Here is a 25519-nt window from a genome sequence, read left to right as displayed (position 1 = left end):
ATGACAATTCATTTCAAAAAATAAAGGAAGTATATAACAAGCAATCCAAAATGCTGATATACACACAGACCAAAACCTCACGTTTTGATAATCTCAACAATAAAACTGTACTTTTGAAAATGCTAAGGCCTTTCAGAGAATACTCATGCTCCTTAAATACTCTGCACAAAAAAGAAAAAGGGCTACAGGGAGAGGTCAACCAATCTTGCACATCGAGTCAGGCGCACGACAAAGCTGACTCTAACACCGATCTGTCTACACCCAAGCACTGTGCTAACCCTGCACAGGAGGGGCAAGGGAAGGACCCGTGTGCAACACGCAGAGGCCAGCACAAACGAGGGCTCCCTCCCTGAGTGTGAGAGTGGAGGGTCCGGGATCTGAACACAGGTGGTCTAGAACTTGTTAACCCACTAAGCAGTATATCACTGACTTCAAAAAAAATTTTTTTTAATGTTTTATTTATTTCTAGGAGAGAGAGAGAGACAGCGTGAGCAGGGGAGGGCCAGAGAGAGAGGGTGTCACAGACTGAAACAGGCTCCAGGCTCCGAGCTGACAGTCAGCACAGAGCCCGACGCGGGGCTCGAACCCACGAACCGCGAGATCATGACCTAAGCGAAAGTCGGACGCTTAACCGACTAAGCCACCCAGGCGCCCCTGACTTCAAAAAATATATATTATTATTTTACATTTTGAGGAATTAAAAAAAAATTCTTTGTCTTCATAATATGTAAGTAATTTGGAAGATGTGTCAGAAAGGAGGCTGGTGGGGAGAAGGCGGCCACAGAAAAAAGTCTGAATCGCCAAACTCTGACATGAGTCCAGAAAGCCTGGGGGGCAGGCGGGGTTGAGAAGCCCAGGACACGGGGTGCCCAGGAAAGGTGAACTAAGGACACGGGGGCTGCCGTAAAAAGCCAGCCCAGCACAGAAAGAAGAGGGCGACAGAGCACACGATCAATGTCTATAAATTATGTAAATTATCAATAGGTGGCCCCTGAACGGTAACCGAATTCCAGATCAGACCCAGAGCCTCTCCGCATGGTCCCATCATCGAGAAGGTCTCCATTCAAAAGACACTCAAACGAAGCAGAGGCGGCGCATTTATTCACCGGGCAGGTGTCCGGGGAGTCGGGCGCCGTGCTAGGCACGAGGGGCTGTACAAGCACGTACAGCACATGCGCCCAGGAGCTCACAGTGTGGGGGGAGGGGGAAGCCGGCTGCCGAGGGTGCACCGTGTGCCAGGAGCCATCCTGGGCACCGGGCTGTAAGCCTGACCGAGGCACAAGTCTGCCGCTGTGCACGAGGCATGAGCAGGTCTACGCGGGGACAGGGGTGTTCTGCCTCAGCCCCTGAGAGGACATGAAAGGCGACCCCGAAGGATGTGCTCAGCAGCACGAGGAGATGGGGAAACGGCCAGCGGAGGCGGAGGGAGAGAGCACGAGGCAGCTGAGCGGGGACGGACCGCTGGGGCAGTGACCGTGGGAGGCCCGGCTGGGGGGGGAACCCCAGGAAGCGAGGCCCTGGCACACTCACAGTTCAGTCCACGAGAGGGTGGCGGCCTCACAAGCTATCAGGTAATAAAAGCAGCGGGGAGGGCTAACCCACTGCGGCAGCTGAGCCCCCTCCCCGTGGCTCCCCACGTCCCTCTGCACCATGTCACATCCGGCTGCCAACCTTTTAAAGCAAACACAGAACTGCAACCTACTCTCAATCATCTCCTGAAAGATTACTAAACGTCAAATCTAAGAATCTTCTCTCCTCGCGGCGCCTTGGGGGGGCTCAGTCGGTTAAGCATCCACTTCAGCTCAGATCATGATCTCACAGTTTATGAGTTCGAGTCCCGAGTCCGGCTCTATGCTAGCCAGCTCAGATCCTGGAGCCTGTTTCTGATTCTGTCTGTCTGTCTGTCTCTCTCCCTGCCCCTCCCCAGCTCACATTCTCTCTTTCCCTCAGAAATAAACAGTAAAAAAAAATTTTTTTTAATGTTCTATTTATTTCAGAGAGAGAGCGAGCGAGCGAGCGAGCAGGGGAGGGTCAGAGAGGGAGATACAGAATCTGAAACAGGCTCCAAGCTCTGAGCTAGCTGTTAGCACAGAGCCCGACGTGGGGCTCGAACCCATGAACCGTGAGATCATGACCTGAGCCAAAGTCGGACGCTTAACCAACTGAGCCACCCAGGCGCCCCAATAAAAAAATTTTTTAAAATCATCTCTTCTCAATGCTGTTATTTAAATTAACCAAATTTATGTAAAACCTTATTACACTGCCCTTATTTTCTATTTCGTGTCAGCCTATCTGAGAACCTAGTCTGAGAACCACCAATGTCCTCTGAGGGATCAAGTTCAAACACACCCTTAGTACAGGAATATCAAGGTCAAAACATTTCCTCCTGTTTCTCCCGACTCCTGATGGACTCCCGATCACGATCAGCCGCCGTCTCCTGACGCTGCCCCAGGCCCCCTCCGCTGCCCCAGGCCCCCTCCGACTACCCTTCCCGCCTCCGGCCACTCCCCTCGGCCCGGTCTGGCCTTGCTTCCCTCCTGACACCAGTACGCACACAAGCCGCTCCCGTCTTGGATGAGACTCCACCTAAATGTCCTCCTGCCCGTGAAGCTCCCCCTCGGAGACCACGGAGGCCAACACGGGTGTCATCCACAAAGACGCGGCCTCCAACACGCTGCAGGAGATGACCCTCACCCGGTGCCCGAGTGCCATTGGTACAGCTACCTGGGGAGGGTGCGCTGTGAGCCGTCAGAGCAGGTGGTACGAGGGCAACGCCTACGCTCTACCAGGCCAAGCAGCACGCAGGGAACGATCAGAGTCTGGGCGGACACCACGGGAGACCCCGGTCCAGGCAGGAGCAAGCGCTGCCCATGGGGCAGGAGGGGACGTGGCCTCGCGGGGCCCAAAGCCGCACAGGGAGCGCCCCCACGGCCGCCCCCCTGCATGTGAGGGGGTCGGGTACCTGCAAGAGTGGGCAAAAGTTTGAGAAAAAAACAGGATTCGCCTGATCTCAAAGTACCTCCTGGAGCAACTTATCAGCTACGAAGGGGAAGGCAGCGGGCACAAAGATCCTGCAGACAGTGCCCGGGGGGCCGGCCGGCTGGTACGAAGGCCCAAGGATGGCCTGTGCCCTGTGGTCCTCCCGTCCAGGACACCAGGTCCTCCTCAAAATAAACACAGATGAGAGCAGAACTACACTGTTAGTTTCAAATCAACTACATTAAAAAAGAAACACTGGGTTACAGTTATGAAAAGACCTATCAGAAACTAAGTTCCTCAAAGCAAAAGAACAGTTTACCATCCTGATAAAGGAGTGTGAGGTGCTATGTAAAGCTTGCGAGGAAGGTTAAGTCCATAATTTTATTTAATTTGGATACTGAACACCACAGGAAGAACACTGACTCGCGTGCTTACCACTGGATCAGGCAAATGCCGTCTCTTCCAGAACTGGACTCTGAAGACCAACTCCTGACCAGAACACCAAGTGGGACTACGGTTCAACAACTCCAGTTTCAAGGGAGCGTCCAGGGCCCGACCTTCGGGAAGCGTCCTTTTGTGTAGTACTAGTGTTGGGGTGATCTCAGAGAAGGGGGTGGGGCTTGTGTCCACCCATTGCCCACGCCCCCTCCGCTTGGGGACACCTTCGCTCTCAATGCTGTACACGTGGTACTCAAAGCACTTTTTTCAGGTTGTTCCCAACTCTTTTCCCCACAGTGCAGTGGATGTCCCACGGCTGCAGGTAAGAGGTCTACACCGCGAGGAGCTGACACTGCTCTTGCAGACGGACAGACAGGACACCCTTCTGCTTTCAGGACGGGGCGCGGGGCGTGCTGGCCGTCGCTGCCCTTACCGCCACGGAGCTGGAGGACTCCGTGCCCTGCGCAGGCACGATGAAGGCACAGTCCGTTAGGCAGGCGCCTGACGCACAGGACAGGGACAGGACTGCCCTGGGCCAGGACGGGGCCCAGCCCGGCTGCTGGAGTACGGGCCAGGCTGGGTCAAACCCCCGACTGCCCGCCCTGGTGTGCTGTCCTAACTCTGCTTTCCCACAGCATCCCATGTTACACCGAGGTGACTGTTTGTCACAAAGGCATCAACAGATTGTAAAAGGTTAAGAAGACTGAAAGATGCCTAGACCAAAGCGGACTTGTTTACTCAGCTCACGTGCATCTCAGAGCACCAGCGAGCGCCTCAGTGCGTAGACACCAGCTCTGTCTTCGTGAGGACTGAAAACTGGCCCTACCTGTCAATGAGTGAACAGAGAACTAACTCACCGGACAAAGGAGTCGCACCAATGAGGTTATCCGCTTTGTTACTAAAATCACTTTGAATCCTAACTTTGGCCAATTAGCAGCCTTTGTAATTAAATACAATACCCCCGATGAAGTGTTCCCAGCTTTTCAGTTCAATTCACCGTCCCATTCTGCACTTACTTTCAGGCTGTTCAGAAATCTTTCCTGTCTGTTCCCCCAAAGTTGAACAGCTTGGGGTTGGTATCCCTCATCGTTTCTAAATAAAGCTTGAGCGTGGTGGTTTTACACGGAGGCCAGGCTCATAACGGGATAGGTTCACTCTCAGCCAGTGCATGAAAAACGTTTCAAAAACCTTATCAATTGTTTGATTCATGCTTCCTATGCAGGCTGCAAGCTTACAAGACTAAAAAGCTAGTTCCAGGGGTCATTAATGTGGTCCTTATTATAAATCAAGACATATGATGACAATCATAATTATCCCGAATGCCTTATCGCACAACATAATCTTTACCTTCAGACTTTAAAAATGACATTTTTCTGTTGCTATGAAACCCCAATCCATGTCAGGCACAGTAGTCCGATGGGAAAAAATAAAGGCGCAGGCATGACCCCAATTTGCTGTTACCAATACCTGTGTGTAGCTCACACTAGTAAGTAACTATCAATTTCTGAAAGTGAAACTCATCAGGTTGCTAACCTACAGCAAGGCCCATGGAGACTCTGTACACAGAAGTCCACACGAGCAACACGGGCTGTACACACAGTCCATATTACGCATGCATACATCCCCCAAGTGCACACGGAACACTGACGCTTGGCCGACGAGTCCCTACTCTAACCCCTTATGGGCACGCATTTCATAGAAATCACGGATCTGACACCCTAGTTATGCTGAAATAGACGCTGCTAAGTTTTTACAATGTTCCTTCATCTGCCGCCTAAATCATCACACACTATACCTTGGGACAAACAGTGGCCTATTCTAATGAGGCTAAAGCGTGATCAGAGAGGTCGAATCCAGAGGGTCTCCAGGGAGACTCAAATGGAAAGATTCAGCCTGTAACGTGTATTATTTAATAACTATTATTGGAAAAAACAATGTAACTTTAGTCTTCGCATCAAAATAGATCCCTAGGGCACCCTGGGTAGTTCAGTTGGTTAAGCGCCCAAATTTTGGTTTTGGCTCAGGTCATGATCTTATAGTTTGTGAGTTCAAGCCCCACATGCCTGCTTGGGCTTCTCTCTCTGTCTTTCTCTCTCTGTCTCAAGATAAATAAATAAATAAAAGAAATGGATCCCTGACAGATGTTAAGATTTATATGTATGCATACATAAAGCACTATAAAAATGTGAAGATAATAGGAGAATTAAAAAATCTCCATGTGGGACATCCTCTAAGAAAGATATATTACACCCTCCTACACTGTTGGTGGGAATGTAAACTGGTACAGCCCCTCTGGAAAACAGTGTGGAGGTTCCTCAGGAAACTAACAATAGAACTCCCTTATGACCCAGCAATAGCACGGCTAGGAATTTACCCAAGGGATCCAGAAATGCTGAGGCATAGGAGCACATGTACCCCAATGTTCATAGCAGCACTCTCCACAATAGCTAAAACATGGAAAGAGCCTAAGTGTCCATCAACAGATGATTGGATCAAGAAGATGTGGTTTATCTATACCATGGAATACTACATGGCAATGAGAAACAATGAAATCTGGCCACGTGTAGCAACATGGATGGACCTTGAGGGGGTTATGCTGAGCGAAATAAGTCAGGCAGAGAAGGACAAATATCTTATGTTTGCACGTATAGGAGGATTAGGAGGAACTTGACGGAGGAACAAGGGGGAGAAGAAGGGCGGAAATGGTGGGGGAAAGGGAGAGAGGCAAACCATGAGAGACTCTTGAATGCTGACAAAAACTGAGGACTGATGGGTGTGGGGGGGAGGGGGGGATGGGCATGGAGGAGGGCACTTTGGGGATGAGCACTGAGTGTTATGTAGAAACTAATTTGACAATAAACTATTTGTAAAAAAAAAAAAAAAAGAAAGATATATTACATCACACATTAAGTCTTGTTACTGTTTGTCATTAAGTTATTTAACAAATCTGAGTATGTAAAAATTAGAACTTTCTACACAGAAAAATATAACACAGGTTAACAAAATAACAAAATGGGAACAAATATTTATAACAATGCAATACCAATTATTTGCAAAATCAGCAAAAGCTATAAATAGTTCAGAGAGAAATAAAAATCTTCTAACTATAAGAACTTCATTTTTACTCATTTTAGGAAAAAATGCAATAGAAACGCAATGAGAGAGGATTTTTACCTGTCCATCTGGCAAACAAACTCAGAGAGCTTGCTGTGAGTTATAGAGAGAGGACGGCAGTGCTTTCATTCGCTGATAACCCACCTCAGCAATCTAGATGCATCTGCTAAAATTCAAAATGTGCACAGCCTTTGACCTAGCACTACTAGAGAGGTGACCTATACGAATTAAAGGCACATTTACAAGGATATGCACTGCAGTGTTGCTTAGAGAATAAGGGACCATAAATGGCCATTAAAATACAAGACAGATAACGAAGTTCCGCAACATCACTGCCCAGAGGCTCATCCAGCTCTTTAAGAGAATGCAGTCAATCTAGCTGCACTCCTCCGGAACCACCTCCAACGTGTGCTATCGGGGCTGAGGGGGTGCCCTGACCCGTTCCACATGCTCTTGCAGGTGTCTACACGAGAGAGGAACGTGCCCCTGGACGATCCCATGCACAGGAAACAGTCTGCCTGTCAGGACCGCTGACGGAGGCGGTGAGAGGCGGGTGAGAGGTGAGGTGGGGGGACCTGGGTCACTCTACTCTGCGTCTTTATTTTCCACTGCTTGAATTATTATCCAGGCCCATGTAATACGTTCTCATCTTTGTAATAACCTAATGAAGCCATAAGACAACATACATTTTTATTTTTTAAATTTTAAAAAAAATGTTTTATTTGTGTCTGAGAGAAAGAGAGAGACAGAGTGAGCAGGGGAGGGGCAGGGAGACACAGAATCTGAAGCAGCTCCAGGCTCTGAGCTGTCAGCACAGAGCCTGACGCGGGGCTTGAAGCCACGAACCGTGAGATCACGACCTGAGCCGAAGTCGGATGTTTACCCGACTGAGCCACCCGGGCGCCCCAAGACAACATACATTTTTAAAAATAGCTCAGCATAACCAAGAATAAATGTGTCGCAAAGTGGTGGGAGAAAGAGAACAATGAAGCACCAGCAAAAAGGACACAGAGACTGTGACGGCTCCACGTTAGTACCCGCATCCTGGAAACATCGTTTGCCTCGTCAGTTCCACACCTAGGAAAGGCAGGGGGTTCTCAGCAGCGGCTGTACAGCAGTTTCACAGAACACACTCATCAAGCGTTGCTGGAAGGACTCAGCAGGCCGGCACCCACGTTCCTTTCAACGCTGATCTTCCCTCCACAGCTGTGACACCTTTTCCTCAATATGGAAACTAAAGTGAATTACAGCTAACTTCTCCCTTTGAGCTTTGAGCTTTAGACACATTATCTTGTCTCCTCTGAGAATTAAATATGGTCAAACTTCAAAACTACCATTAACAAAGCTGTTTTTAAATAGGAAAAAAAGTTTTTTGTTTTTTGAAAATACGCTTAGTTGTAACAAAATGAAGTTTTTAAAAAAATAAGTCATATATAGTTTAAATTATATTTCATTAACAGATTTAAAAATTTACAGTCAAAAATCTGAGTGGAAGTCAAAGTACATTTATTTTTTTTAATGTTTATTAATTTTTGAGAGAGTGTGTGAGGGAGGGGCAGAGAGAGAGGGAGACACAGAATCCAAAGCAGGCTCCAGGCTCTGAGTTATCAGCACAGAGGCCGATGCAGGGCTCGAACTCACGGACTGTGAGATCATGACCCGAGTCAAAGTTGGATGCTTAACCAACTGAGCTGCCCAGGTGCCCCCAAAGTATATTTATATAACATAATTTCCATAAGCCAAATGCTCAGATGGACTGCTAACCATTTATAAAAAGAACTTCAGCATGCTTACTAATATCTTAATTTTTTAAAACAATTATGAAGTTTCCACTGTTTCACTATTCGGGTTATTTTCCATTAGCAATTACTCCATTTAACAGTGTAAATAAAATAATCAGTTTCACACCTGTTTTAAGTTGGTATTTTCCCACTCTCATGCACTACCATAAGAACGGTTTTACACAACTCAAAGAACAGTCAAGTGAAACACTTCCTTTTGAGTTAATTAAAATGTTAAAAGTTAGCAAAAGTATTATTTGTGAATAATGCACAACCTACAATTTATGGGCTTTCCTATGAACCTCTATGAAAATATAAGAGAAACTAACTTCATGTACAAGGAAAAAATATTTAAAGGTGCATCAGAGTAATTAAGTGCTAAATATATTTATAAAATAGAATGTGCAAAATGATTCCTAATTCAAAAAATATGTAGGAAAAGACTGGAAGGAGATTTACCCGCATATTAACAGTGTTTTATTTGTAAATGTAGGGTAGAGTTCCAAAGAAGTAATTTTTCTTTACCTATTGCAGCATATATTAAATATTCTGTAGTAAACGTTATTTCATAATCAGAAAAGAGCTCACTTTAAAAACTAAAGGATCCAAAGCAAAGTGCAACAGTTTAAATCCCATTACAACAGAGTCTGAAAGCCTCACGGGGCACCAGCCGCGTGGCACCCCGCGCGCCAGGAGACGAACTGGGCGGCGATCTGCAGGCGCGGCTGCGGCCCCGTCACTGAGACACAGCGCCCGGAGCCCTGTGCGCTCGCTCACTACTGCTGAGAAGGCGAGGGCGAAGGTTCAGGGTTAGGCTCGTTCCGAAAAGGAAGGACACCGGGGACACTGGTAACAGTGGGGGGATCAGGGGTCTTTAGATGGACCTCATTTCTTACAAATTTTTTCAATTAAAAAAAAAGTTAACATCGTTTTAAAGGCCCCTGACTAGAGACTGGAAATGGAAGCATTGCTAGAGCAAGGGAAGATTAGAGGTCATTCAGTCTGACTTTCTGATCAACAAGAATTAGGACTGTGATATTACAAGATGTGGAAAAGAGAAGCCCAGAAAAGATACGCGATGAAACTGCAGTTGGTGATGGAGATAAACATTTTTTCAGGTGCCCGTCATGCTTGTTACAACTTCACGTTTTGCAGTAAAGATGTGACGGGACTTGTGCTGCTCGCCCACACGCCAGAGTTTACTGATGTCCCTCAAAAACGCTGGAGCAGTAAACTTCACTGAAAGGAAAATTAACTCAAAAAGCAGCAGCATTTCGTTAGAGACGCCTCTCAGCGCGTGCGGGACCTGCTCCCCCACCTGCCCAGCGGTGGACGCCCTCAAGCGAGACCGCCGCCGCCAGCAGGCGTTTCCGCCGCGGCCCCGGTAGGTGGCACGGAAGGTGGCGGACCGGACGGCAGCAGTCCCTGCTCCTGCCTCGATGGTGACAAGCAGTGGGCGTGAAGGGCCGGGGCAGGCACGACGACGCGTGGCCAGCCGCTGCTGACGGCGTATCACACACCGCCAGGCCGCGCTCCACACCCCCGCCGCCTGCGTTCTAAAATGTTCTGAGAAGAAAGGGAAAGTCACACAAGAAAACTCCCGACTGCTTCTGCGATGAGCTCTTCTGAGGCTCTTCCGCAGCCCACTGAGACTTCCCGTCTATTACCTGAGTTAAGAGACCGAGCTGGCAGCTACGCGCACAGCCCCGAACACCGGCCTGCGAGCCGAGGCGGGCAGGGGCTGGGGCCGGATCCGAGGAGGCGCTCGCTCCCAGGGCGGAGGCGGCGCAGGGCCCCCACAGCGCGAGCCCGGCGGCCAGGCCACCGGAAGCCCTGCAGGGGTACCGGAGGGGCCTCACCCCAGGCCCTGATGACAAGTAGCACAAAGAGAATTAGACAAACAGTCTCAGGCCTTCTCTTCTGCGTGATCTCCCTAAGACCCAGACCGTGACTCCCGGACCTTCTCTGCAACAGGGACATCAGGTCTGGTCTCCGGTGGGAAGGCTACCGGCAATTACATCCGCGGCAGAGACTGGGCACTGCTGGCTGCAACAGTGGTGTGTGAGGCCAGCCTGACAGAACATTAGCATCTTCAAATCTGACCTAGAGTATTTTTACCTCACTTCCTGCCAGATCTACAAGAAAGTTTTATTTTCCACCGCAACGAACACAGCGTAGGCATGACAACACATATACCAAGTGCCAGCTTTTTAAAACAAAATAGCATGGGTTGTTTTTTTTTTTAAGTTGAAAGATTTGAGGTAAGATCTTCAATTGCAGAACAGACAGCAGTTTTATAAAGCCAGTCAATCAGAGTTCTATAATCTTAAGAGCAGTCTAAACCTGAGGCGCCTGGGTAGCTCAGTCAGTTGAGTGGCTGACTCACAGTTCCTGAGTTCGAGCCCTGCATCAGGCTCTCTGCTGTCAGCACAGAGCCTGCTTCCAATCCTCTATCCCCGTCTCTGCTCCTCACCCGCTTGCTCTGTCTCTCTCAAAATCAACACACAAGGAAAAAAAAAACCCAACAGTCTGAACCTAACAAAGAGGAAAATTAAAACTGCAGTAGTTGGCTTTGGTAGGCTCTAGTGTGTAATAACTCACTGTATGAGCCCAGTATTCCCCTAATACCAAAACAAGACAAAAATATCACAAGAAGTAATATCAAAGACCAATATCTTTTATGAACATAGATGAAAAAATCCTCAACAAAATATTGTCAAACAGAATCCAACAATGTATAAAAAGAAATTCAGATCCCAGCCAGGTGGGAGCTATCACAGGTCAGCAAGGCCGGTTCAGCATTAAAAAATCATGTAGTGTAACCACCACATCAACTGATTAAAGAAAAATCACATGACCACATTGGTAGCTGCAGAAAAGCATTTGACAAAATCCAACACCCACTCATGATAAAAACTCAGTAAACTAGACATAGAAGGGAACTTCCTCACTTTGACAAACAGCATCCACAGAGTATCCGCAGTTAACATCAAACCATCAAACGTAATGGCGAGAAACTAGAAACTTTCCCACTAAGATCAGGGGCAAGGCAAGGGTGCTCCCTCCACACCACTGATTTAACATTCCTGAAAGTCTGGGCTAATTCAGAATGCAGTAAGAAATGGAAACAACAGGTAGACAAATCAGGAAGAGAAAAAGAAAACTGTCTTTGATCACAGATGACAAAATCATCTACGTAGACAATTCCAAAAAACTGATTAAAAACAAAACCCCAAACATCACTTCCACTATGGAAAACAGTATGGAGGTTTCTCAAAAAATTAAAAACAGAACTACCTTATGATCCAGCAATCCCACTTCTGGGTGTATAACAACCAAAGAAAATAAAAACAGGATCTCAAAGAGCTATCTGCACCTTCATATTCACTACAGCATTACTCACAACAACCGAGATATGGAAACAATCGAAATGTACGTCGACAGATGAATGGATAAAGATGTGGCAAATAGTACACGATGGAATATGATTCAGCCACGAGAAAGATGAAAATCCTGCCATCTGTGACAACATGGGAGGGCCTTGAGGACATCGTGCTCAGTGAAATAAGCCAAAGACAAATACTGTATCAGCTCACTTATATGTGGAATGTAGACACATAAAAAAATTTTTAAAATTTTAAGAAAGTCAAATGTCTGGAAACAGAGAGTAGGAAACTGGTTGCTGGGCGCTGAGCTAAGGGTAAATACAAATCACAAGTCCACTGCTTTCCTTTAGACCAGTAATGAACAGCTAGAATTTGAAATTAAAAAGTGCCATTACATTAGGTCCAGAAAAATGAAATACTTAGGTCTAACATAAGGAAAACATAAGTTTTACATAAGGAAAATATAAGGTTTACATAAGGAAAACTATCAAAGTCTGATGAATTGGAATCAAAGAAATAAACCCTGGAGATACTCCATGTTGGATAGGAAGACTCAACATTGTGAATATCCGCTCTTCCTAACTTGATCTACAGACTGAACACAGGAACAACCAAAATCCCAGAATACCCAACATGATGCTGAAGAAAAAGAACAAAGTGGTGGCACTATCCAACTCCAAGGCTTACTATAATGCTACAGAAATCAAGACAGTGTGATGTTGGTAAAAAACAAAACAAAACAAACAGATCAATGAAGGAAGGACAGCTTTTCCACAAATCAGGGTGGAGCCACTGGAGATCCATGCAAAAAAAATCAATCAATAAAAACAAAAGCAAACAACTAGATCTTTCATAAAAATTAACCCCACATGGATCACAGACCTAAATGTAAAATACAAAACTATAAAACTACTAGAAGGTAACATTTTATAAAAGCTAAGTGACCCTGTCCTTGGCAGTCATTTTTTAGACACAACATCAGAAGCATAACCCATGAAAGAAAATATTGATAAAACTGGACTTCATTAGAATCACAAACTTCTGCTTGGGAAAAGACAGTTAAGAGAATGAGAAAAACAAGCACAAGCTAGAAGAAACTGGGAGAAAACAATCGCAAAAGACACATTGAAAAAGAACTTGTGTATTTCCAAAATATATACAAATACAGAAGAAATGTGTACAAAGAACTCTTGAAAACTAACAATAAGAAAAGCACCTAATGTAAAAGCGGGCGGAAGGGAACACACAGACGGCAAATGAGCGTGAGAAAAGGCGCTGCACACCACCACGCGTCATCAGGGAGGCGCAAAGTAAAACCATGAGAACATCACCGCCTCCTCTTACGGTGACCGAATCGATCACTGATGACAACAGATGCTGGAGAGGATGTGGGGCAACAGGACCTCTCCTTCACTGCTGGTGGGAAGCCAAACTGGGGCAGCCACGGTGCAGGACACTTCTGCAGTTTCTTATAAAATTAAACACTTTACAGGCGCCTGGGCAGCTCCGTCAGTTGAGCATCTTGACTCTTTTTTTTTTTAAATTTTTTTTTAATGTTTTTTTTATTTATTTCTAGGAGAGAGAGAGAGACAGCGTGAGCAGGGGAGGGTCAGAGAGAGAGGGAGTCACAGACTGAAACAGGCTCCAGGCTCTGAGCTGGCAGTCAGCACAGAGCCCGACGCGGGGCTCGAACCCACGAACTGCGAGATCATGACCTAAGCGAAAGTCGGACGCTTAACCGACTAAGCCACCCAGGCGCCCCTGAGCATCTTGACTCTTGATTTCAGCTCAGATCATGATCTCACGCTTGTGAGATCGAGCCCCGCATCAGGCTCTGCCCTGACAGCATGGATCCTGCTTGGGATTCTCTCTCCCTGTCCGCCCGTCCCCTGCCCACGTGTGCATCTCTCTCTCTCTCAAAACAACTAAACCTAAAAAAAAAAAAAAAAAAAAAACCCATCTAGCCACTTTTAGACTTCCCGTTCACTCCCTGAAGTGCTGCAATCTAACTTCCAACCCAGCCACCCTGGAGTATTTTCCCCATGAAGTCGCCCAGGCCTGCCTGCTCGTTAGGACTTCCTCAGTGCACCCCTGCGGCCCTTGGCACCGTGGTCCCGTCTCCTCCCCCACCCTCCCCCACTCCGCCGTACCCCAGGGGTGATTCTTTCTTAAGTATTCTCCTCACTTATTAGATGCTACAGTACCCCACAAGCCACCCCCTATCCCAAACTCCAGGCCGTCTCCCAAGGCACTTTCTGAGTCATCTATCTGCTGGTCACTACCAAATCTGCTTGTCTGGCCCAGACTTCTCCCGCACTTCACACAGGTACGATCAACAGCCTATTCCACATCTCCATCTATGTCCACAGGAACCTAGACATTCCATTCAGCAACCACTCCCCTCTGGGAGAATCCACTCCCTAAACTCACACATCCACACTGCTCTCTGTGTACCAAAGACTCCAACCCTCATCCCAGACTCAGCTCATCAGGTGGAAAGGTGACCCAGACCAATCAGATTTCCTCTCCCAAGAAATGAAATTGAGATCCAGCTGCCCAGTTGGACACCTAAACTACGAAATCATACACTGCCAAGATCATGTGCAAGAAAAAGGGAGAAAGCCAGTCAGCAGGGAGGCAAGAATGGAGGAGACAGCGCCGCTCAGGGAGAAAAACCGAGTAACCACCTCGGTCCTGATGACTTGGTATCTGGATTATGTTCGTCCTTACATTCTTTGAGATACCATCATATTCCTCCCATACATTTTTCCCCCTACTAAGTTATTTTCAGTGGATTTCTATACTTGTGATTAAATGGCCCCTAAAATATTCTTCTGTGTGCTACAAGAAAGGGAAAAAATACCGCACTAACTAGGTCATGCCACCAAGATGTATCCTGGCTTCAGAAATAGTAAAAATTAGGGGCGCCTGGGTGGCTTAGTCGGTTAAGCGTTCGACTTTCGCTTAGGTCATGATCTTGTGGTTCGTGAGTTCGAACCCCGCGTCGGGCTCTGTGCTGACTGCCAGCTCAGAGCCTGGAGCCTATTTCAGAGTCTGTGACTCCCTCTCTCTCTGACCCTCCCCTGCTCACGCTGTCTCTCTCTCTCTCTCTCCTAGAAATAAATAAAAATATTTAAAAAAAAGAAATAGTAAAAATTAGGAACCTGTGTGACTTAGAATCAGTGGAATCCAGTGTACGCACTCCATGTATCCCCTTCCACCCACCCAGAATACCCTTCTTGTTTGCCACCAACCCTAATTCTATCCATCCTTGGAGACCAACCCCCAGCCAACTCCCAGCCCCAGCAGGATTCCTGAATGTAAGAACTGCGTTACCACAATAGTTACTGTAACGATAGTTAGTTACCTTCTAATTGTTGAAGTCTTGTCCCTCCAACAAGAGTATAAGGATGGCGTGGACTTTCCCTTATAATGTTTCACACGCTACCCAGAGCCTTTACAAATAGCCACTACAATATTCATTTAACTTGGGGGAAAAAAGGATGTGTTTAAAAGGTGGCAATATTCAGTTTTCTACTGAGCCCAAGAAAGGAGAGAAAATGACAAATAATTTAATACATTAAAGAAAGACCATTATAACCTTTTGTTTTTTAAATGAGGGGAAAAAATTACATTGTAACCAAACAGAATTAAGGAAAATACACATTTGTAGGTGCTCAATACAATTAGTTGCCAGGAAACAAAATGAAAACCACAATGAAACTATGTAGCCACCAGAATTGCCAAAATTAAGAGGACTGATAACGAATGCTGACAAGGAAGCAAGGCCACCGGCGCCTCACACACCGCAGGTGCATGCACCAGAACAAGGCCCACGTGTGAGCAGACCCCAGCACGTGAGTGCACGTGCACACCAGCAACGTGAGACACACCCATGAGAACAGAATGCATCAGCTACAGGGTAGAGGAGGAATGGATTCCCCCTCTCAGACAGAATGCGGACCCAAAGAAGCCAAATCCAGAAAACAGGAACAAACTGTATGTGACTCCACTCACACCAAGTTCAACAAGCAAAACTCGTCTACAGTAACAGAGATCGAACAGCACTGCTCTTTGGGAGAAGGGACACTGAAGGGAAGGGGCAGGACAGAGCCTGTGGAATGCTGGGAATGCTATGTGATGGGGGTGGGGGTGGGCACAAGGGTGCAGGCGGACGTAACAGTCCTTCAAGCTGAACCTTGATTCCCCACCCAGATTCCAGGCCCGTGCACCCACCCATCCCCCAGCAGCCATGTGTCACCTGCTGCAGGCTCCTAACTGCTACCCTCGGCGTGACTGCCCTCAGCAGAGGGGCCGGCAGTGCCACAGTCCCGCCCGCACACCAGGGGCAGCCTGCAGCCAATGACCACCTGATACGGGAGGCTTACAGAATTCTAGGGCCCTTAACTCAAGACGGGAGCAGCCCTGGGATGCCGGCCATGCTCCTGAGTTGTCCGTGGGCCTGAGACAGACTCCAAGCAAGACCATTCCCCTGCCCTCTCCTTTTCCCTCCTCCAGTCCACTTGCACCGAGTCCCCTCCTCAAGCCCTTCTAGGGATATGACCTAAGACACACACATTTGACGTCTAATCTGTACCCCAATCAAAAAGGAAATGGTTTGGGGCACCTGGGTGGCTCAGTTGGTTAAGCATCTGACTTCGACTCAGGCCATGATCTCACGGTTCGTGGGTTCGAGCCCCGCGTCGGGCTCTGTGCTGACTGCCAGCTCAGAGCCTGGAGCCTGTTTCCAATTCTGTGTCTCCCTCTCTCTCTGACCCTCCTCTGCTCACGCTGTCTCTCCCTCTCTCAGAAATATATAAAACATTAAAAAAAAGAAAAAGGTTTTGTACAGCTAAGAAGCAGGATGTGCAATGTCCCCCCCACCCCCACCCCCCGAGATCCTGACCACTAGATAGGCACCTTCCTCGGGCTGGAGCTGTGTTGGTGGTTGAGAAGTCAGGGGCAGGGCACTGGGGCACGCCTGTCTGTAAGAGAAATAAGGTCCCCGCAGAAAAGTGACACGGATTGTGAGGTGGTGACCTGCCACCAGCTTGCTGTGTATGTACGACCACCCATGTGCTCTCCGCCTCACCTGTGCGCCAGGTCTGGTAGCTTCCACCTCACTGTGCGCCAGGTCTGGTCCTGAGGTTCCCCAAGGCCTCTTCTACCCTCCTCCATCTCACCTGTATTTCCATGAAAGCCCAGGCCACCGAATGTCACCCCTGCCAGCCCCGCCACAGGTACACAGTGCCTGGTTCTAACACCTACCTCTGCAGCCAGCCCCCGTCAACCAATCAGGGCCATGCAGAACTCACAGCCTGAGAATCACCAGCACACTTTCTACCAAATGCTTACTGGGTCTCCTTCCTCCACCCTAGGAGGCCATCATACACATGCCCCAGAGCACAATTTTCTTTATGTGGTTTTGAAATCTTTTTTAATGTTTACACATTTTTTAGAGAGAGAGAGAGAGACAGAGCGTGAGCAGGGGAGGGGCAGAGAGAGCAGAAGACAGAATCTGAAGCAGCTCCAGGCTCTGAGCTGTCAGGGAAGAGCCGACTCGGGGCTTGAACTCACAAACCGTGAGATTTGACTTGGATTTAGGGTTATGTGCCAACCCACCTATTTAAGTGTAACATACACACTATACTCCAAGAAACAAAAACAGTACGCAAAGTATTTAAAAGACATTTTAGGGGCGCCTGGGTGGCTCCGTCATCAAGCGTCCCACTCCTGATTTAGGCTCAGGTCATTATCTCACAGTTGGTGAGATCAAGCCCCGGGGTGCTGGGCTCTGTGCTGACAGGGCGGAGCCTGCTTGGGATTGACTCATTCTCTCTCTCTCTCTCTCTCTCCCCCCCCAACTCTTCCCCCCAATAAACATTAAAAATACTTAAAAATAAACAAATAAAGTAAAAAATAAAAGATATTTCTAAAATTTTTTAGTAAACTATCAACTAATTCAATTCACTTAAACTCTTCAAACACTTCAAGCATGGAGGCCACACTTTTATTTTGAACCTTTAAAACCCAAACACACAGAAAAGGGACGGGGAAGCCGAGGAGAAATGGTGGAACCGAGGGCGAAGCAGCGCCGGCACCTAACTATCCGTCAGCAGTTCCGCCGGGCCAGCAGGCGCGGGTCACCAGGGGCAGCGGGGCGGCCGGCGCCTGCGCCCCGGTTCTAAACAATGACAAGAACGCTACGACCAACGGTCCCAGAGCGTCCCCAGCGCCGCTTCCAGAAAGTGGGCGAAGGAGAGTCCGCACGGCCTCGCACCCCACACGTGGCGGCGAGGAGCTGCGCCCGGAGATCCGGGGTCGCTGGCAGCACGGACGCGTCCCGTCCGCTTCCTACCGCAGGAGCCGCCCGTACGCGGGTGCCGAAAGCGGCCACTACCAGGAGTCAAGGGTGACAGCGCATCGGAAAGAAACGCGACGTCCTTGCCCGAGCCGTGTCACCACCGGAATTCGGAGGGCGGCCCGCCTGCAGCACCCTCGCAGCGTCCGCGACCCGCAACGCCCCTTCCCCACCCCGGCCGCGCCAGAGCGTCGGAAGCAGGTGGCCGCGCAGCGGGCCGGCCCCGCGGCCCCCGGGGGCCCGGACCCCCGACGCAGGCCGCTCGCCCCGGAGGCCGGGACGCCGCAGACGCACAGGCCGCTCTTACCTTCCTACTGGCGCCTCCGAGGGACACCTTGGGCCTCGTTTTGAAATCCCCTTCGAAACTAAACATCTTTACAGCTTATCCCATCTGGGAGGAGCCCCCGACCCTGAGAGCTGAGGGGCGGGCGGGGCGGGCTCCCGGGGGGAGGGGCCTCCTACGGGGAGGGGTCTCCCGCGGGGAGGGGTCTCCTGAGAGGAGGGGTCTCCTGCGGGGGGGACTACACCGCCGCGGGGAGCGACCCCGAGCCCGCCCTGGGGGCTCTGCCCGCCCGGCCTGCCCTCGGGCGGGGGAGGCGGCGACTCTGGGAGGGCGGCTCCTCCTCACCTCCCCCCTCATCCACGCCTCCCCACTGGTCCGGCCGAGGCCGAGGGCGCCGGCAGGGCCGCGGACCCCGCACTTGCACCGGGAGCAGCCGCCGGGAGGAAAGATGGCCGCCGGCCGGGGCTGGCGTGCGCGGCCCCGCCAGCGCGCGCGCGCCCGACGCCGACGCCGCGGCGTTTCCCGGACCCGCCGCCAGCGCGCGCGCGCCCGACGCCGACGCCGCGGCGCTCTCCGGAGCCCGGCAGCGTGCGCGCGCCCGTCGCTGGTGCGCTGGAGCGTGGGAAGGCCCCGCGGTGACCTGTCTCTGCGGCCGGGCGCGCAGGGGCGGGGCCGCCGGAGCCGCGCCGAGGGGTCCCACGCCGGAAGCGCTCCCGGGGCAGGTGCAGGGGGCGGGGGGCGTCCGCGCGCCGCGCTGGTGCCTGTGCGCCTTGCCGGGAGGCGGCCGCTGGCGTTCGGTCTGAGGCCGGCCTTGACCGATGTGACCCCGACACGGTCGGCTTCGTGGGATGTTTAAAGCCCATGCAGCGTGCACACGTTTCAGGGGGTGACCAAGGTCACGCGCGTCCTTCGTGCGTGTGTACGCATCCGTGTAAGTACGTACCCCGCACGTGCCGTGTGTACACGTACGTACACGTATTCACCTGTCGCCTTCGCGAGTCTATGACCACATCCGTAGAGTAAATCTAATGCTGTAACACGAACGAAGCCGAAACGCCGCAAGCCAGTGTTACCATGACCGTGGAATGTGGGGTTCATGTTGACGCGGGCTGCAGAGCGCTCGGTGCGCGTCACGACCCACGAACGGGCTTCGATATCGGCTTGAGACGCGCAGCGCGAACGAGGTCACCGCGCGGTGTGCGTTTGTGCTGAGTGAGGGTCGGAGGCCGCCGCAAGGGCGCTCACCGTTTACCAGCGACTCCGTCGGAAATCCCTGGTGCATCACAAAGATTCAGCTTTTACCACTTGAAATGTTCTGGGTTTTGGAAACAAAACATCCGTTTTTGGTTTAACCCGTCAGCGGAGCGAAAATCGGAAGCGCTGGTGACATCGGCTGTGCGCCGCCGGCGAGGGTAACGTCCTCCGAGCCTGGCCGGGAGCGAGGCGCCGACCAGCCCGGCGACGCGGCCACCAAGCCCGGCCGCCCAGCGCCACCCTGGTTGGGGCCTCCACCCGCTGGGTGTCTCTCGTGTGTTCCGGTTGGCGAGAGCGCGCAGGGCGGCGGGGGCCCGGCCGAGGCCGCGCCGCTGCTGCCCGCCGGGCTCGGGCCCTGCCCCGCGCCGGAGGGAAACACGGCCTGTCGAAATGTGCGTCCTCTGAGAGACTTTCAAGGACTTTTCACTTTTTTTTTTATTTTTGAGAGAGTCCGAAGCAGGCTCCACGCTCAGCGCAGAGCCCGATGCTGGGATCAGGACCTGGGCCAAAATCAAGAGTCGGATGCTCAACCGATTGAGCCACCCAGGCGCCCCTGAACAATTTTTTTTAATTTTTTTTTATTTCTAGGAGAGAGAGAGACAGCGCGAGCAGGGGAGGGTCAGAGAGAGAGGGAGTCACAGACTGAAGCAGGCTCCAGGCTCTGAGCTGGCAGTCAGCACAGAGCCCGACGCGGGGCTCTAACCCTCGAACCGCTAGATCATGACCTGAGCTTAAGTTGGACTCTTAACCGACTAAGCCACCCAGGCGCCCCTCCTGGGTTATACTAAAGTCAACAACTTCTTTTATTTTTTTAAAAAAATTTTTTAATGTTTTATTCATTTCTGAGAGAGAGAGAGCATGAGCAAGAGAGGGTCAGAGAGAGAGAGAGACAGAATCTGAGAGAGAGACAGAATCTGAGAGAGAGAGACAGACAGACAGACAGAATCTGAAACAGGCTCCAGGCTCTGAGCCGGCAGTCAGCACAGAGCCCGACGCGGGGCTCGAACCCACGAACCGCGAGATCATGACCTAAGCGAAAGTCGGGCGCTTAACCGACTAAGCCACCCAGGCGCCCCAGAACACTTTTTAAAAAATACATTTTAAGTAGAAAATGTCACGCCTACTGCAGAGTACAAAGTGGTATAAACAGTTCCTGTTCTCCGTCACCAGTGAGCGTCACCTCATGGCCACCCGTGTGATTCATTCCCCATCCATTAACCACTCTCCCCATTATTGTGAAGCGCATTCCAGACAAAATTTCATCTGTAAATATGTCAGTATGTATCTCTTAAGGAGGAGGGGCGACTTTTAAAACATCATATCATTATCACCCTACAAAATTTAACAATAATTTTCGAGGATAAACTGGACCGGAAAGATCCCCAGCATCTGTGCTGAGCCCAGGACCTGGTGCCTGAGACACATGATTCCGGTACCTTCTTGTGAGCGGTCCTACTTTCTCTTCTAGACTGAACCTCTTTGAGAGCAAAGGGGCCAGTTAGGTCACTTGGGGGCCTAGTGTAGTGTCATGTAATAGCCCCCCAAATATTTGTGCATTAAATCTATGGTTACCAAAAAGCAGTGGAAAGAGGTAGGTTAATATCACATATCTGTTACACAGCTACCTGCAAAATATTTTTAAAAATATATTTTTAATGTTTATTTTTGAGAAGCAGAGAAAGAGCACAAGCAAGGGAGGGGCAGAGAGAGAGGGAAACAGAATCGGAAGCAGCTCCAGGCTCTGAGCTGTCAGCACAGAGCCCAACGCGGGACCTGAACCCACAGACGGTGAGATTCGTGACTTGAGCTGAGGTCAGACGCTCAACCGACTGAGCCACCCGGGCGCCCCTAACATGCAAAATATTGACACCACCAGATGCTGGCAAGGAGGCAGAGAGACCCGACCTCCCATACAGAAAATGTTACAGGCATTCTGGGAAAGAGTTCGGCCATTGCTTTTTTATTTTATTATTTATTTGTTTATTAAGTTATTTATTTATTTTTTTTTAAATTTTTTTAATGATTTATTTATTTCTGAGAGAGAGAGAGAGAGGCAGCATGAGCACGGGAAGGTCAGAGAGAGAGAGGGAGAAACAGCATCCGAAGCAGGCTCCAGGCTCTGAGCTGTCAGCACAGAGCCCAACACGGGGCTCGAACCCACAAACTGTGAGATCATGACCTGAGCTCAAGTCGGACGCTTAACCGACTGAGCCACCCAGGCGCCCCAATTTATTTTTTAAACTTAGAGAGAGTCTCAAGCAGGCTGCATGCTCAGCACGGAGCCCAAACAGGGCTCGATCTCATAACCATGAGATCATGACCTGAGCCAAAATCAAGAGTGGGTCACTCAGCCAACTGAGCCCCCCAGGCGCCTTGATCATTTCTTTAAAAAAAAAAAAAAAGCAGAACGCTTGCATTCCTGCACATTTATCCCAGGAAATCAAAATGTATGTCCCTGTGACATGTATACATAAATGTTCACGTCAGCTTTTTCTATCAACCAAATCTGGAAATCACCAAAATATCCTGCACAGAGCAGTGGTCAGAGCAGCAGTGGTGCGTCTACACCCTGGATGTGATCGCAGTGATGACGGAACTTCCTGCCCCACACAGCGCCTCCAGCTCCCGAGGCAGTGCAGACTGGAAAGGCCGCCCCCGGAGGTCACACACATACTGGGTGATTCCGTTTATTTGGCAAAATGACAAAATCGTGGAGACAGAGGCTGGGTTCGTAGCAGTGAGAGTTAGGGATGGGAAGGGGGGGGACCGCCCCGGGGCAGCAGGAGGGAGTCTGGTGGCGATGGGCTCTGCGTCTCGGTTTTTGGTGGTCACATGGTTTTGATGGTCACATGTGATAAGATGAGCACGCACGGCACCAGTGTGAGCACTAGGTTCGGATATTGTGCTGTAATTACGTCAGATGCACCTGGGAAGGGAGTTGGGTTCAGGGTATATAGGCCACCTCTGTACTAGTTTTGCAACTTCTTGTGAATCTATCTCAAAATAGAATTCTTTAAAAAAATTTTTTTTAATGTTTGTTTACTTTTGAAAGAGAGAGACAGAGCGAGGGCTGGGAAGGGACAGAGAGAGAGAGGGAGACACAGAATCTGAAGCAGGCTCCAGGCTCCGAGCTGTCAGCACAGAGCCTGATGCGGGGCTCAAACCCATGAACCGTGAGATCATGACCCACGCCAAAGTCAGATGCTTAACTGACTGAGGCACCCAGGCGCCCCTCAAAATAGAATTCTTTTTTTAAAAAATAGAATTCTTAAGTATAGCCTAAAACAATAAAACACTTGTGTGACAAAAAACGATCAGTGAGGTTTTCTAATGTTTGCAAAAGCCCTGGATGTCTTATACTCGATCAGAAAACGTGTGTTTCTCCCAATCTCTCCTTCTATTCTGTTCCACATGAATCTAACATAAGATATGTAATATATTTTCAAGCTGTTGTTTTGGGAAGCTTGTGAGGCCTTTGCAGTTTATCTGAAGATCTTAGCGGGAAATCACAGATTGTCTCAGAAGCCCTTCTGCAGCCTGCAGAAGAAGAGAAAGAAAGACCTCCTCCACCAGGAAGCCACCAGGCGCTTTCTTCCCTCGCACACACTTTCCTGTCTCGGTTACCTCACAATTCAAACATTTGGTACCAATCGGTTTTCTCTTTATTGTAAGGATTTGTTTTTTAGAATAGTCACGGGGCGCCTGGGTGGCTTAGTCGGTTAAGCGTCCGACTTTCGCTTAGGTCATGATCTCGCGGTTCGTGGGTTCGAGCCCCGCGTCGGGCTCTGTGCTGACTGCCAGCTCAGAGCCTGGAGCCTGTTTCAGTCTGTGACTNTCTGTGCTGACTGCCAGCTCAGAGCCTGGAGCCTGTTTCAGTCTGTGACTCCCTCTCTCTCTGACCCTCCCCTGCTCACGCTGTCTCTCTCTCCCCCTCCTAGAAATAAAAAATAAAAAAAAAAAATAGAATAGTCACACGTGTTAATTCTATTTTAAAAAATCAAAACAGTAGCGACGCAAGCAAAGGAATAAGTGAAACGTGCCATCTGCCCACGCTGCCCTCCTCCTCCTGGGCGCCCCTCCCGCTCAGCCTCCTCACTGAGGACCGAGCGGCTTAAACAACACAGATGTATCACCTCACCGTTCTGGAGTCCAGCGTCTGCGGAGCCAGAATCTAAGTGTCCACAGGGCTGGTCCCTTCTGGAGGCTCCAGGGGAGAATCATTTACCTGCCGTTTCCAGCTTCCAGAAGCTTCCACATGCTTGGCTGCTGCCCCCGTCCCGCAAGCCCGTCACTCTGACCTCTGCCTCTGTGACCTCCTCACGTGACCTCCGACTGACCGTCCTCCCTCCCTCTTAGAGGACCCCTGTGATGACCCTGGGCCACTCAGATAACCCAGGATAATCACCCCGTCTCAAGGTCTTTCACCGCATGTGCAAAGTCACTTTCGCCACATAAGGTAACATACTCACAGGTTCCTGGGATCGGGACGTGGACATCTTTGGGGGGAGGGGCATTAATCTGTGTCCCACACTACGTAGCGCTCTTCTGTTTTTGAAAGAGATCACGCTACCCTGAAAGCCCCCAACGGCTTTTTTTTTTTTTTTTTTTGGGCACCAAAACGCAGCACGGACATCTCCCAAGGTTGTATTGGCTACTTAGGGTTCCACTGTGTGCGTGGACCGTAGTGTCTTCTCTCATTGGCTCCCTACCGTCTGGTGCCAACGGTGATGCCGTTTCATTGTTACAGACTCTGCTGTGCGAACCTTCTCACGCACAGAGATGTGTCTCCTGTAACATGGTGTGGCTGAGCTACTGGGCAGCGGGCTTGCGTGTCAGAGGGTCAGTTCCTTGCTGTCCCCAGAGGCTACTGCCCTTTCCTTTGTGCTCATCCTCGGCTACTGCCGGGCCGCCTGGATGTTGGCCCCAGAGACTCGGGAATGGGTCCAAGGCGAGCATTCGATAACACCAAAGCCACTGCCCACCCACGGCGGAAAACTCCCTTCCTCCCCAGGTGCCATTCCAAATAATGTCCAGCCACAGCGGCCATAGAATTAACCAGAACTCATGCAATGAGATTAAGTGATCCCATTAAGGTTTTCCAATAATAAAACACAAAAAGATTCCAGCAAATAAAACTAGAAAGAAATACACGGACAGTTTTGTTGCAGTGGGGCGCCTGCGTGGCTCAGTTGGTTAAACATCTGACTTGTGATGTCGGCTCAGGTCATGATCTCAGGGTTCATGGGTTCGAGCCCCGCATCGGGTTCTGTGCTGACAACCGGGAGTCTGCTTGGGATTCTCTCTCTTCCTCTCTCTTCCTCTCTCTTCCCCTTCCCCACTTGCACACGCATGTGTGGTGCATGCTTGCTCTCTCTCTCCCTCCCTCTCTCTCTCTCTCTCAAATACGTAAACTTAAAAAAAAATGTTGTTGAAGAAGTCAGGATGGTAGTTACTGACCAGGGAAGGTCAGTAACTTCCCAGGTACTGGCGACATTTGTGAGCCTGCATGGCCTTTCCTGGGGTGCTTCCTTAGGTATTATTCTTTAACATGTAGATATATATACTCTCTGTGCACATCACAATTTTAACGATAAATCTCTTGTAGGAAAAGCTTAATCGTCGTACTTCGGGCTGCTATAACAGATACCATAGACTGTAGCTTACGAAGCACAGACATGTGTTTCTCATGGTTCTGGGGGATGGGTGCCCAGAAAACTGGATGTCTAAGAACTGCTTCCCGGCTCACAGATGGCAGAAAGGGGAGGGGCCCCCTGGGGTCCCCTTCCTGAGGACGCTACTCCCATGAATGACGTAATCACCTCCCAAACCCCCCACCTCTTACCAGCTTCACAGTGAGGGTAAGGATATCAACATGTGAGTGGAGGGGACAGTCTCTAACATTAATGGCAACAATAAAATGCCC

The 25519-nt window shown here is 49.8% G+C and overlaps 1 protein-coding gene across 1 annotated transcript in view; it reads right to left on the bottom strand.

Moving 5' to 3' along the window:
* The window catches only part of UBE3C (ubiquitin protein ligase E3C), a 113576-nt gene extending 94763 nt beyond the window's left edge, over positions 1 to 18813 (bottom strand). Inside the window, exon 1 of the mRNA XM_039255853.1 lies at positions 18367 to 18813. Coding sequence (XP_039111784.1) covers positions 18367 to 18432 — 66 coding nt within the window. The 5' untranslated portion in view covers positions 18433 to 18813. The remainder of the gene's footprint in view (positions 1 to 18366) is intronic.
* Between the last annotated feature and the right edge of the window lie 6706 nt (positions 18814 to 25519).

This window comes from Hyaena hyaena, unplaced genomic scaffold, assembly GCF_003009895.1.
Source record: "Hyaena hyaena isolate Hyena2069 unplaced genomic scaffold, ASM300989v1 scaffold_548, whole genome shotgun sequence".
Classification (NCBI taxonomy): domain Eukaryota; kingdom Metazoa; phylum Chordata; class Mammalia; order Carnivora; family Hyaenidae; genus Hyaena; species Hyaena hyaena.
The sequence above is the reverse complement of the archived record's forward strand: the minus strand, read 5'-3'. Positions and strand labels throughout refer to the sequence as shown.